This window comes from Ictidomys tridecemlineatus, chromosome 1 (assembly GCF_052094955.1).
Source record: "Ictidomys tridecemlineatus isolate mIctTri1 chromosome 1, mIctTri1.hap1, whole genome shotgun sequence".
Lineage (NCBI taxonomy): Eukaryota > Metazoa > Chordata > Mammalia > Rodentia > Sciuridae > Ictidomys > Ictidomys tridecemlineatus.
Window position 1 is genome coordinate 212992295 of NC_135477.1, and position 14979 is coordinate 213007273.

A 14979-nucleotide genomic window follows, 5' to 3' on the forward strand; every position below is an offset into this window, starting at 1 on the left:
TTGTGTTTTTTCTTAGAAAGTATCTTTTTAAATAATGAAATATTTGAAAATGTCTTAAAAGTGTGTTTATTTAGCATTATATTCTCCAACTCCATCCATTTACTGATAATGCCATGATTTTATTATCTTTTAATGCTGAGTGATTTTCCACTGTGTATATATATCAAAGTTTCCCTATCCATTCATCTAATGAAGGGCATCTGGGTTGGTTCTACAATTAGCTATTGTTAATTATGCTGCTGTAAACATTGGGGCTGTGTTCCTGTAGTATGCTGTTTTTAAGATTTGGGTATAAATCGAGGAGTAGGATAGCTTGGTCAAATAGTGGTTCCATTCCAAGTTTTCCAAGGAATCTCCACACTGCTTTCCATATTGGCTGCACCGATTTGCAGTTCCACCAGCAATGTATGAGTGTGCCTTTTTCCCCACATCCTCACCAACACTTATTGTTATTTGCATTCTTGATAGCTGCCATTCTGACTGGAGTGAAATGAAATCTTAGAGTAGTTTTGATTTGCATTTCTCTAATTGCTAAAGATGTTGAACATTTGTTGATTGATTGTATATCCTCTTCTGAGAAGTGTCTGTTCAGATCCTTGGCCCATTTATTGATTGAGTAATTTGGTTTTTTTTGTTTTGTTTTGTTTTGGTGCTTAGCTTTTTGAGTTCTTTATATATCCTAGAGATGAGTGCTCTATCTGATGTGCAAGTGGTAAAAATTTGCTGCCAAGATGTAAGCTATCTATTCACCTCACTGATTATTTCTTTTGCTGAGAAGAAGCTTTTTAGTTTGAATCCATCCCATTTATAGATTCTTGGTCTTAATTATTGTGCTATAGGAGTCTTATTAAGAAAGTTGGAGAATATAATGCTAAGTGAAGCAACCAATCCCAAAAAACCAAAGGCCGAATGTTTTCTTTGATATGAGGATGCTGACTCATAATGGCGCTGGGGGCGGCAGGGTGTAGCATGGGAGGAATGGAGGAACTTTAGATAGGGCAAAGGGGAGAGAGGGGAAGGGAGGGGGCAAAGGGGTGGGAATGATGGTGGAATGAGTTAGACATCATTACCTTAAGTACATGTATGAAGACATGAATGGTGTGAAAATATTTTGTATACAATCAGTGACTTGAAAAATTGTGCTCTACATGTGTAATATGAAATGAATTGCATTCTGCCATCATGTATAACAAATTAGAATAAATAAATAATTTAATTTTTAAAAGTATTTACTATACTTACAAATGTCTATTTATATCGAAACCATTTGTAATTACAGTATAGAAAAATAGAGGACAGTAAGATTTGTCAATCCAATGTATTAGGAAAATGATAGGAAACTTGGAAGAACAAACAAAAAAGATATTGGTAGGGAAACAATAAAAGGGCTTATTTGGAAATATTTGATGGACCAGCAGAGACCTTTCTGGGAAACAGGGCTTTCATAGAGGCAACTTTTTAATGAGAAAGAGTATAGTAGTCAAGGTGGTGAATTGATTGTGAGTAAAAATAGTGGAATCCTTGATGTAGGCTTAAATAATTGGAAAAAAGGAAAGGGAGGAGTTGATATTAAAGGATATGACTGATAGGAAACTAGTATACTTCCATAAGAAAAGGAAGCAATGCCAAGTTGGAATCTAGAGAAAGGTCAAGCTCAGTTTTTTTGCCATGTTTGTGTTTTGAGAGCAAGAATATTTTTACATATGACCTCATATGAAGAATCCCTGCACGGATATTACATATTCCCTATGATATTGTGATTTTTCTATTTGTGAAAAAAGAGAGATAAAAACAACAAACCACACATTATAATAACACTGTGACCAAGAGTTAAAAAAAATTGATTAATGAGATGTGGAACACACTGTACTTTGGACTCATAAGGCCCAACTAACTGGGTAAAAACATAAAAATAGTGATAGTACAAGAGAAAATATTGTAAGTACAATAAGAGAGTTATAAGCAGAAGTGCTAAAGGAAGCCAAAGTGGCAAGAATTAATTTTTATCCAGAGGCTAGGTTTTGTTTAATGGTATTTTTATGGTATAATAGTTAACAATTATTGAGTCATTGAACCTCACCCATGGACAAGTATAATTTGTTATTTCAAGTTTAGAAAAAGATTCATCAGAGTTCTCTATAAAACTCCAAAACTTAAAACCTGGAGAGAATCACAGAAGTCATCTCAGCCAACTTCCATCATTTTATAGACTGAGGGTATTCTAAACTCTGGTGATGTTTTTCCCGTTACACCAGACATCACTAATATTGTAAGTTACAAAGCAACTGTCTGATAGCCTTTTAATACATCTAATTTTGCTTGCCTCATTGATATATTCTCAATTTCCACAACTTCAGAAATGTTTATGATTACATTGATTTTTTTTAAATTTAGGAAAACCTCAACTATAGAAAGTTTAGATCCTAGAGAGTTCTGCTTAACGTTAGTTTCACTTTCCAGTCTAATAAATAATTTATTTTTTTTTAACTTTTGTTTTGAAAATATTTCTGAGTATTTATTAGGTTTATTTCTTAGGTTTATCTTTAAACTCTATGTCTTCTTATTTTAGTTTTTGTTCGTTTGTTTTATTTTCTTTTGCAGTGCTAGGGATTAAATCCTGGGCTTTGCTCATGCTAATGAATGTTATACTACTGAGCTATAACAACTCTAGTGTGCATTCACACACGCGCACACACACTCACTCTCTCTCTCAATCCAAATATTTAATATCAGTTTTTTTCATATGTTCTGTCATTCTCCTTTGAATTATAAAGCAAAAATAATATTCTGGTTTTAAGGTGGGCTCTTTCTTCAAAAATATTCTGCTTAACCAAAGTTGGGACAAAATTTTGGGATAGTATCTCCCATATTTGTTCCTCCAAATAATATTATTGTTAATGTAGATTATAAAGGATACAGCAAACAAATCTAAAAAAATTTAGACTCTCAAATGTGAATCCCACTGACTGTTAGCCTCTATTGGATATGAGGGCATTGTGAGAATGAAGACAATTTGATCATTGGGTAATGAGGAACAGCACAGAAAGGACCAGCCTTGGGATTGTTCAGACTATGACAGAATTTCTGTGTTCATGCTTTTGCCACTAAATCTAAAGGAAGACAAGGAAAATGACAGAAAACTAGGTAGAATTCCAGCAGAGGATCAAATATACAGAGAAGGAAGATGAAAGAAGCAGTACATCTTAAACTATACAGGATAATAGAGAAACTGAGACAAGCAGATGCAGTGGTATAATTGCAAGACTATATTAAATAACTAGGCTATGATTTAATCCTTCAGAGAAACATGGGAAGGGATAATATGATGAGCAATAAAGATGCAACAGGGACTCAATAGTGACGTCTGAAATTAAAGTCAGAGAGGAAATTGTGAGGGTGGTTAATACTTTTTTATTTTCATATATTCCAAGTTGAAGGGTAGAATGATATATCTAGGCTAAGTTTCTGAGAAGAGATGATTGGTAATAAAAGAAGGGACAAAGAGTAAAAAGGCAGAGGTGGCCATGACCCTGTGCACCAAAGAACACTAACACTGCCTGAATCACTGTTGTTACCCCCAGGCACCTGTGTTTAATTTGAAGTTCTCCATCCCTCTTACATTATGAGACCTAATGAGATCATGGCTGGAGGTGGTATGACTGAGCTTTTTGTGGCTGAGTTATACACATTTCTGTTTTATCCCCTAATCTTGGTGATGAAATCACTGTTACAAATTGAATCAGAGTTTCACTATGGCTGGCATGCAAGTTATTATTCTCAGTTCACAGTTTCCTCCTTAACCAAAAATGGTACTAAAACTTGGGATCATGTTCATCTGTAGAAAACATACAGGAAAGAATATGAAAATCACTTTAAATCTCCTTTGGAAAATGACTTAACAAACAACAACAAAAAATTAATTTCAGATTTTTTAAATTCAGGATTATCATTCTTTAAATGAATTTTAGGTTGCAAATTTTTAGATTTTAACAGTTTTTTAATTGAAAAACTGGTTAGCTATGGTATTTCTGAATATTGATTTTTCCTCTATAAATAATAATACAAATAATATGAAACAAATACCATTGTTATTAGTTTGCTAAATATAGTTTCAAATATAGCCTACTAGTACTGTAACTTCACTGAAATAGTACCTTCCATATACAAAACTGACATAATGCAGTGCTACTTGGAGAAATAATAAAGATTTTTTTCTTAAGCTTTATATGTTCTATTTGGGTAGTCTCCCACTCAAGAGCATCAGCATATTCATTGATGATAGATGCATAACTTATAACCATGTATTGAAGAAAATATCTTTTTATCTACACTCTGTATTCAACATGTTAAAATGAAATTCAGTTTAAAGGTAATTGATGGGGGTCATTGCTCTGAAATTATGTATATATAAATTCATTGATGACTTTAAGGAAAGGAATGGATATACCTACAAATGTGAGATGTGTTCATTTAAGACATTTGAGTTTTTCCCCACATTAGCCATACAAAAGCTGGGTTTTTTAGGAGTACAGGAAGGTATCTGTATGTCTTCATAGAGCTGGCTTAGGGTTTTACTTTTGCCAAAAGTGTTTTAAGGCGCCTATGTCCTCACTGTAGATACCTGGGCCTCTCTGCCCCAATAAGTACCATAAAGGCCTACTATCTTCATGAAGTTCATTTCTGGACATTAGAAAACAAATCCCCAATTCCTTTAGGATGACTTGAGCATATTATCTTCAATTATGGGAGAATCAGCCTCAATGTAATACTATTAAAATTAATAACTATTTCTTGTTGGTGATATGCCAGTATGTACTAAAGCTGGCTAGTACTTATTCTCGAGACCCTATTATTAGCTTATCTTCTCCTGTAGGTAGCTTGAAATCAGCCATAGTAAGTCATTATACCACAAAAATTGGCAAATGCCCCAATTCAGAACTCCCTTTCTACATGGAGAGCCAGTTGTCAAACATTTACTAGCATGGCATTGGAAACTTTAAATATTTATCTCTAACTGACACTGAATAATCTTCATTAGGGGGCTCTTCCATTTGCCACTTGTTATTTTAACCAACATGAACTGTTAGCTTTTCTAGGAAAAGGATAGAGTCCATTCATGCAAGTGCCTTCACTCGCCTGGAAATCTCTGGATGTACTGAGGAAATGCTTTTCTGTGTTTCTTTCACTTCTTGCTGCAGGTGGTTCATTGGGGATTGGTTGGAGTGCAGCAAGACTTGTGATGGTGGGATGCGCACAAGGGCAGTGCTCTGCATCAGGAAGATCGGACCTTCAGAGGAGGAGACACTGGACTATAGTGGTTGTTTAACACACCGGCCTATCGAAAAAGAGCCCTGCAACAACCAGTCATGTCCACCTCAGTGGGTGGCTTTGGACTGGTCCGAAGTAAGGAAATCTGAGGCTGTATGTTTTCAGATGTCTTAACTATCAATACCAAAGCATTTAATATTAAGGACACCTGAGCATGTGAGCGCCTTAGAACTTAACAAGTAAGAACTGCATGACAGTGAATTCGGCCATGTTTTATTTTATTGCTGCTTATCAGGAAGTAGGGGTTTTTTTGAGTCAGGGAAGTCAATGAGAAATTATGCATCAATCTGATTGAAAAAAAAGTCTACAGTAAATTTGAAATAACATTGTTGTGGGTACAAATATGATTTTTTTTTCTTTTCTTACTATACAAGCAGCATCACAAACTCAGAATTAGGACTATGTTATTAAAAACTGAAGTTCAAAAGGACAGTTGGAATTTTTCTTACCCCATCTAGGCCTAGGGGCACATGACTATAATCCCAGTTGCTCTGGATGTTGGGGCAGAAGGATCACAAGTTCAAGGCCAGCCTGGGTAACTTGGTGAGACCCTGTCTTAAGATAAGAAATAAAAAGGGCTGGGGATAGAACTCAGTGGTAGATCACCCCTGGGTTCAATGCCCAGTACCAAAAATCAAATAAATAAAATAAAATTTTCTTATCCCAAATTTTTGAAGACCTAGAGTGACCTTTTCTAGGATCTCAGTTGGAAGACACAAAGTTTTAAAAATCTGTTTTTCAAGTAATGTAACAGCCTAATCCCATAATTTTTAGATATGAGCCTTTATCAATTTATTATAATTTGTGATATATCTGTATGCTTTAATTGCTTCTCTTTGCATCTGGAAAAGAGACGTGGAGCTGAGGGATATACCAAAAAGTCAAGTTCAGAATTTATCATTATCTTATATATATGATTAGTATATAATATGGGACTAAGATGCTTTAGGGGCATGAATTTGTACAAAATAATCTAATATAATCCAGAGGAACTTGGAAAAGTGGTCTTGTGGAAAACAAAAAAATAGGTATATAATTTTTGTTCCCTCAGTATGCACAAGACATGTACATACACACACTTACAGCATTTTTCACATTTCACAAAGAAAAGCTGAATCTTCTGTAGCAGTGGTTAGTGTTAAAAAGAATGAGTACCTGGCTAGAGATAATTCTTTCAAATTAGCAAAACAGGATGCATTACAGACTCTATTCTAATATATCCTGCTGGAAATATTGTGGAACTTACTTTGGGTATTTCCTGTAGACCTCATGAGTTTGTCAAAAACAAATGAAAAAGTCAAACTGTTATTTAGGAACCTCTGGATGTAACTATTCCCCCCTGTGAACTTTACTGCTTGGGTGGCCTTATTTTGCTAGAGAAACAGGCCAGAAGAACTGTGTTTAAGATGGTACATGGAAGCAATGTTTCTGACCATTCATGATTATCCATGGACTCTGGCAGGAACTGGGAGTGTTCTCCTAAGTTTCCTGGCCATACTCCAGCTTTAGTAACTACATTCTACCTCCTTTTTATTTGAAGTTTCAATCAAATATATAGTCATTGGTATTATCCAGTCCATGGTAGTAGAAAACAGTATAGACTTCTTTTCCCTAATAGTAGGTGCATTAACTTCTAAATTCATCTGAAAGATGAAATTCAATGATTAAAAAATAGATATTCTGCAGGATTAGACATTTATTAGTGCCCAGGATACTTATATAAATATTAATTAATAATGATGATAATTTATTATGGGAAAATCACAGTGGGAGACTTTATATTACAATTTGGCTGCAAGAGGAGCATTACAAGTTCAGAGCCAGCTTCAACAACAGCAAGGCACTAAGCAACTCAGTGAGACCCTATTTCTAAATAAAATACAAAATAGGGCTGGGGATGTGGCTTAGTGGTTGAGTGCCCCTGAATTTAATCCTCAGTACCAAAAAAACTAAAACAAAAAAAAACTAAATAACTGGGTACAGAGTCTTAGAGTTTCAAGTCAAGTTGGTAAGTATGATTGTGTTTACTGGGATAGGCACTATGGAAAATATGAAAGAATCTTGTTAAAAAAGAAAATATTCATGAAGCAACTAGACATTAATATGACAGTGTTTAATAAACAGTGGATTGTGATATATAAATGTATAACTCATAGAAATTCATGGCTAAGCAGATAAAGGTGGCCTGGAAAAGTATCCTAGTTTTTTCAGTTGATGGGAGTTGCACTGAGTATTGAGAATAGAATCTGAAGCTGGAGAAGGTATTCCTGATAAGAGAATCAACTAAACAGAAACAAAAACATTTTAAGATAAAAGCAGGTGGGGAAAAAGTTTGTTTTAAAGATTAAGTAATAAAGTAGTACTAAGTAATAGGCTTGAAAGCAAAACTCTATGCCAAATCATCCTTCATAAGCAGAAATTAGAAGAAAATTTTGCCAACTACTAAATTACCAAAACTTCCTTATTTCCAGACTTATTTCACATTGGTCTCCTGACCTACACTTCTTAGTATCATTGTGTTGGTTTTTTTTTTTTAAATAAATCCTGTGTCTTTCTTTTTTTAATATCTTTATTTTATTTTTATGTGATGTTGAGGATTGAACCCAGCACCTCACACATGCCAGGCGAGCGCGCTACCGCTTGAGCCACATCCCCAGCCCTATCATTGTGTTTTTAAAATTTTTTATAGTTGTATATGGACAAAATGCCTTTATTTTATTTGTTTATTTTTATCTGGTGTTGAGAATTGAACCCAGTGCCTCACATGTGCAAGGCAAGTGATCTGCCACTGAAATACAGTTCCAGCTCCTCATTGTATTTTTGTTTTAAAATAAAACCACCAAAGTAGAATCACCTTAAGAAATCGCTAATATATATTACCAATATGCTTCCATTTCAAATACCATTTTAAGGTTTTCTATTGAATTCAATTTCACATAGACTATAATTACCCCACTTTTAAAATTCTCATTCTAATCTATCCAATATTTGCAGTAACTTGCTCAAATGGTTCTTATAGGCAGGCATTTCTGGGCGCTGCCTGAAGAAATACATGTAAGCTGAGGGTACATTCAATCATAGTTCTGCTATCTTTAAAATAGCTGAGTCAAAGACTTAAGCAAAACAAGATGGGCTGGGGAGGTGGAGTGTACATGTTGTGACCACTACCTCAGATAAATCTTTACTAGTTGCTATTGTTTCTCTACAGATGACCTAGGAAACTATGATGGTGTAAGCATAGCTTCAGAAATGCTGCCAGTACTGTCTAGTTGAACATCAGCTTTACCACCTTCATCATCCCTTTGTTCAATAGGAAAGATGGGGTTTGCCCCATGTGATCTCTCCTTTTTATATTGCAAAGGGTGGGTTTCATTCTTGGGCTTCCGTTTTGTTACTTTATCAGGAAGCCCATCTCTTCCCTAGATGGGTTAAAAAATAAATTGGAATAAAGAACAGTAATTGAAATAAATGTCTGAGTAACTAGGTAGAAGAAAGTGAGAACAAGAGCCTGTTCTTCCCAGGGAAGTAGAACACCTTCCCCTAATGACAGCAGGAGTCTGTGCAGAGGAGCAGGCAATGTTCAGTCTTTCACTTAACATTTTACAAATATTTTACACAATTTTATTTTGACACACCCATGAAAACTTCCCTCTTCTTTCTGCTCCCTCCTCATTTTAAACCATCAGCCCTTTGAGCTTTGTTAATCAGAGGGTGAGGTTCACTTGGTGAAAATATGTTGTAGTAAGAGGAATTTACCTTTTGACCCTTTACTTTTCTTTGCTGGCTACTCTAATACAGTATAAAATTTCCATTGTTGTAAAGCCAGCAACCATTTTCCCCAACATTTAAGCCCACCCAGTGCTTACCGCAACAGGGGGAAAAAAAAGCCAAATTTGAGTGCAGGGATATGGCTCATCAGCAGCTTTTTGTGAAAATAATGAAGTCACAGCTTTCTCATTTTCTCCAATCTGTCCTCAATCTTGGGACCACCCTTGCTCCCTTGCTATGTTGGACTTTAAATGGTTTTCTTCCTTTGCCATCACTTGACAAGTAGCTCTTGAAAGCATTGCTTCTACTGTGGATGGGCTCCAGCAGTTCTAATCCATTCTTCTGATGTATCAGAGTAGGTTCTTTGATTACTGCAGAGTACCCTTTGGAAAGAGTCTATTTCTTGTACTTCTTTTGGACAAGTGAATAACGGACATCATATTCAGCTGACTTTGTAGGTAGCATTACACTGAGGTAGCATTATGTAAGGATTCGGGGGTAGTGGTGGATCTACCTACAACCTATCTACACACTTGTTTGAGAAAAAAACAATTGTAATATCATCATGCCTACACTTAGGTTCTCCACTGGTCCTGTAATTAAGTAAATTAAACCCCTCCTGCAAGAATGCAGTCTAACCCCCAAATTTTTCTCTAGTAATTTGTTCTAGTACATTTTCTATAAAATATGCTCTTGCATATTTTTAATTGAAGAATATTAAACAAAAGCATGAATGTGTCTCCTAAGAACCACCTCCTATATCCTGCTGCAATGAAAAGATAAAATAGATGGTCTGGTCAGGTTTTAAATAATTGTGAGATTCTAATTTTTGAATAAAAGAAGAAAGAAAATGTTATTTACCTGCAAGAAGGAGAAACAAATACTTTTATTAAAGAATTACTTATCTATTAAAATATTATCTTCTACTCTGCTCCACTAAATGGTCTATTCTGAGAGATTTTTATAACTATTCTTTAACTTAAAAATGAATTTTGGGTGTGGGGGTTGTGGCTCAGAGATAGAGTGGTTGCCTGGCACATGTGAGGCGCTGGGTTTCTTCCTCTGCACCACATAAAAACAAATAAGTAAATAAATAAAGATATTGTGTCCAACTACAGCTAAAAAATATCTTTAAAAAATGAATTTTTATTACTGAACTACATATTTAACTTTTAATGATTACTAGTGGATTTATTGCATACTCAAAAAATGTGCAAAAACATACACTTTGTATGGGTATAGACAAGTGATTACTTCTGTAGAATATTCTGAAGCATTCACACATAGGCAAATGCCTGTTAATCACATATGTAACCACCACTATATCATGGTCTTCTAGAATTTCTTAATTTTTTAGGTAGCTTAATAAACTGAGATTGTTAGGTGGAAACCACATTTTCTCTTTATCAGCAGGATAAAGAGAGGCAATAGTGAAATTTAGGCTAAAGAAAGAAGAGAGTAGAAGTAAAAATAAAAACAAACTAAGGATATTTCCTCTTGACCATTTCTGGTGTTAGCTCAAAGGATTTGCTGGATCAAGTCCTACTGAGAATGAACCTATTCTAAATAACATTCCTGCACCTTTACTGTGTTTTAGAAACAATTTCTAAACACTTAGTTTTATAATCACCCTTAAGAAGTCCAATATTTGCAAAGACCAGAGTTGAGAGTCTGACTATAGACATGTAATATTTGTGACTATATCTGTAAGGCTCAGGCCTGATGTATTCATTAAGTAAGAATGTGACAAAAATGTATAGTAGTCTCCCCTTTATCCACAGAGACCTCCACTGGATGCCTAAAACTGTGGATAGTATTTCCTATGATAGAGTTTAATTTATAAAGTAGGCACAATAAGAAATTCACAACAGTAACTAACAATGAAATAAACAATGTAATATAAAATATGTATGGGCTGGGAGTGAGTGTAGCTCAGTGGTAGAGTGATTGACTAGTGTGTGAGGCTTGTTGGACTCCCAGTACTAAAAAAAAGTAATTATATGAATGTCATCTCTCTCAAAGTATGGTTTTTGTTTTTGAGAACACATGGTTCTTCGTTCTGTACACTATACCTGGCTTTATCATATGCCCTCTAGCACTGCCACATAGTACTAAAATTATTCTGTCATTCCATGTGTTTGTGCCTCACTGCCTCTTTTGTACTTTTCTGAATGCAGGTTCTATAGAGTATCTTCTTCCAGAAGAGCCTGATTTCCTCATTATTGAAGACTTGTTATAGATAGTATACTTGCTCCTTAATCAATGTCTTTAACTCTGGTGGAGGTGTGGCAACAACTTCTTCATTGGTAGTTGTAACCTCTCCAGTAATTTTTGTACTTTTCAATACAAACTTGATTTTTTTTATTATTGGTTGTTCAAAACATTACAAAGCTCTTGACATATCATATTTCATACATTTGATTCAAGTGGGTTATGAACTCCCATTTTTACCCCGTATACAGATTGCAGAATCACATCGGTTACACATCCACATTTTTACATAGAAAGTCTTCAATCTATGACTATCCCTTATTGCAGTAAATGGCTTGGTCTCATTCATTTCAGAGGATCTCTTGATTAAGTGTTCACATAGCTGACTACGTTTGAAACATATTTTATGTTTATCCTCAGATACAATGCCTTTTTCATCTTAACTAAGAACTTTGTCACACACTGTGGCCAAGTTTTGTAATTTGAAGTGGAACAGCAAAACTTGCACAAATTTATTTTTCTTCACAGTTTTACAGATTCTGAACTCTAAATTTTTCTATGCTATGTACTTCATATATATTGTCTAATTTAATCTTCATGATTAACTATCACTTTATATTTCAAATAATGAAGACATGCACTCAGAAGGTGCACTCAGAAGATTCATTCTTACTGTAAATTGTAGCAAGCTCAGTATATGATATTTTTTCTTTCCTTATATTTAAAGTATTCATCTTTTCAATTAAAGGAAGCACTTCACTGCTGCCCTTTGGCATATTCAAATTTCCTGTAACACTACTCTTGCACTTTGGGGCTATTCAGAAAAATAAAAGTTACTTGAACAGAAGCACTTGTGTTATGGTGACAATCAATATGAAAACCAAGGTGGCTACTAAGCGGGGATGGAGTATAGCATATACAGTGTGGATACACTGAACAAAGAGATGATTCATGTTCCTGGCAGAACTGCACAGAATATCATCACAATACTCAAAATGATGTGCAATTTAAAACTTATAAATTGTTTATTTCTGGAATTTTCCATTTAATATTTTTACATATGAAACCACAGAAAGCAAAACTGCAGATAAAGGGGAAATTACTGCATTTTTCAGCCATTCACTATTTTGAGAATGCAGTTGATTATTTCTCTACTTCTGCTGCTATAGGATGTGAATAGCCTTGGCTTATTCATTCAATTTTTAGATATAATTTTGTACTCTTGCCTGAGTAAAATATATCATTATATGATTAGCTTTACACATAACTGCACATTGTCCTACAGATGGTTTGTGTCTTTTGACATTTGTCTTTTGAGCTTTATTCTATTAGGAAATTGCCATCTGGATTTATCCATATTTCTCAATGCTTCAATTTTCTAACCTTTAACATAGGCATGATAATAGTACTTACTTCCTGAGGTTTCTGTGAGGATTAACTAGACCATTACCTGAAAAGGGCTTAATAAATATTAGTGCTACTTTCTCTTCTTATTATCAGTCTTATTTGTTTTGTTTTGGTTTTGGTTTTCTGGGGACTTCTCAAACAAAGATGAATGAATTGCCTGTCTGCATTGTCTGCTCCCCTTAATTGTAAACAGAACTTGGTATATGCTCATAGGAAAGACTGCTAGGTATTATTACATTCTTAAAACAATAGCAGAAAATTCTTGCTACCAGAAAAAAGTTAGAGTAAGCAAAAGACATATGTCTCAGCCTTCAATATGCATACATATAATTTTCAGATGTGGAGGGGGCAGGGAGAGTGGCACAAGTGCAGTTTTCAATGCATATTCCCAAGTTAGAAACTAATTACAGCCTCAAAGTTTAAAAAAAAGACTGAGTCTCTATACATTCTTTCTGTTTTCTGCCTATCTCCTTAAGGAATGAAGGGTCTTTCTATCCATTTATACTTCACCTAGATTTATTGTTATTTATTTATTTAATTTTAGTTTTAGTTGGACACAATACCTATATTTTATTTATTTATTTTTATGTGGTGCTGAGGATCAAAATCAGTGCCTCACACTAGCTAGGTGAGTGCTCTACCACTGAGCCACAACCCTAGCCCCTCAATTTAATTTTCATATAAATGAACTAATATGTGTTATGTGTTCTTGTGAATTTATTTCTGCCAGTACTAGGAGCAGCTTGTGCATACAATAATAACAGAAGAATGGATAATATATAGGCCCTAAGAAAAAAGTCAGAAGGCCTAGCAGTTAGTTCTAGCTCTACATTTGTAATCTGTTGATTCCTTCATTATATTACATAAGCTTTCCTTATCCGTGATAATTCTAAAAAACTTGTTTAATGAAGTATTAGACAGTATTTTGTAAGCTGTGAAGCTCTGATGGCATATAAGGTAGTAGAGTTATTATTTCCAATGATTATTTTATACATTAATAAAGTAGCAGAAATCTTCTAAGGCTTTGGCTTGGATGATGGAGGAAATGTGGCATAAAGTAAAGAGGACTAGATATGAATGGGGCAAACTGAAGACTTGGATCAGGGCTTTATTCACTCCATAGAAATTATTGCATGTCTTCATTACTTGAAATATAAAGTGATAGTTAATAATGAAGATTAAATTAGACAATATATATGAAGTACATAGCATAGGGCCTAACATCCACAAAAAACTTAGAGTAAGAAATAGCATTAGAATAATTTTGCCACTTACTATCTGTTCAACTTTCTATCAGTCAATTACTCTTAAGTTTGTTTCCTTATCTGACAAATATAATCATAATTGCCATCTCATAGTTTTGTAAGTATCACTCAGCACAACACTTGGTACATACAGTGTTTATTAAAGGATAGGAGCTGTTAGTAGTAGTAGCAGCTGTCATAGCAGCTATAGCAGCAACAGTATTAGCTTTGTCCCTGGCCCTGGTTTAATACTAGTGAAGACTGCAGATATTAATAGAAGGCATTGAATAATTTTTGGAATCAAAAGACAGTATTATCAGAGTTGTGCTTTAGAAATGTCCCTCTGATATTCAGAAAGTGAACTGGAGTGAGGCAAGAGCAAGAAATAGAAGAACTATTTGAAAGTGGTTGCAAATTTTCATGTGGGAAATTAATATTTGAAGTAAGATTAGTGGCAGTGGATATCAAGGAAATCAGCAGATGTGAGAGATTTAGGATGGGTCAATAAAACTTCATGACTGATTATATGAATAGTGTGAGACTGTAGCAGCCTGTGAGCATGTTGATTTTGCTGTAAAAAGCAATAACAGGGATCAGGAATTTCTCTCTTGAGAAATTTCCCTAACTATCACTTCTTCTGGAGCTATACGTTAGAAATAACTGTATGTTATCCTCCTTCAAAAGATATCCTAGCAGGGTCTGGGGATGTAGTTCAGTGGAAGAGCTCTTGCCTAGCATGCACAAGGCCCTGGGTTCAATACCCATTACAAAAAAAAATTTTTTTTTAAACCTTAATGAATTTTTTTCTTTTTCTATGTAAGGAAATGCATTCTCTTACTGCATTCATTGTGGTAAAAAGATTGTATAGGATCCTTAATTTTCACCTGAGAAACATGAATATTTTCCCCCTTTCTATGATACATACCAGGTTCAAAGATTACCACTAATAAAACTGCTCCAAAGTGTGTACAGTGTTCACTAAGACATTAAAACTAATGTCTAAAACTATCATCTCTCCAGA

At 34.5% G+C, this 14979-nt stretch overlaps 1 protein-coding gene across 8 annotated transcripts in view; it reads left to right on the forward strand.

The window, feature by feature from the left end:
* The window catches only part of Adamts6 (ADAM metallopeptidase with thrombospondin type 1 motif 6), a 289202-nt gene that overhangs the window by 257068 nt on the left and 17155 nt on the right, over window positions 1-14979 (forward strand). For 7 of the 8 annotated variants that reach the window (XR_013423336.1, XM_078015821.1, XM_078015818.1 and 4 more), the window contains one exon: window positions 5199-5403. Coding sequence is in view for 7 of the 8 variants with exons in the window: in XM_078015821.1 (XP_077871947.1) it covers window positions 5199-5403 (205 nt within the window). In the remaining variant the exon portion in view is untranslated. Of the gene's footprint in view, window positions 1-5198; window positions 5404-14979 lie in introns of those variants that run through there. The other variant, XM_078015829.1, reaches the window with a different exon arrangement.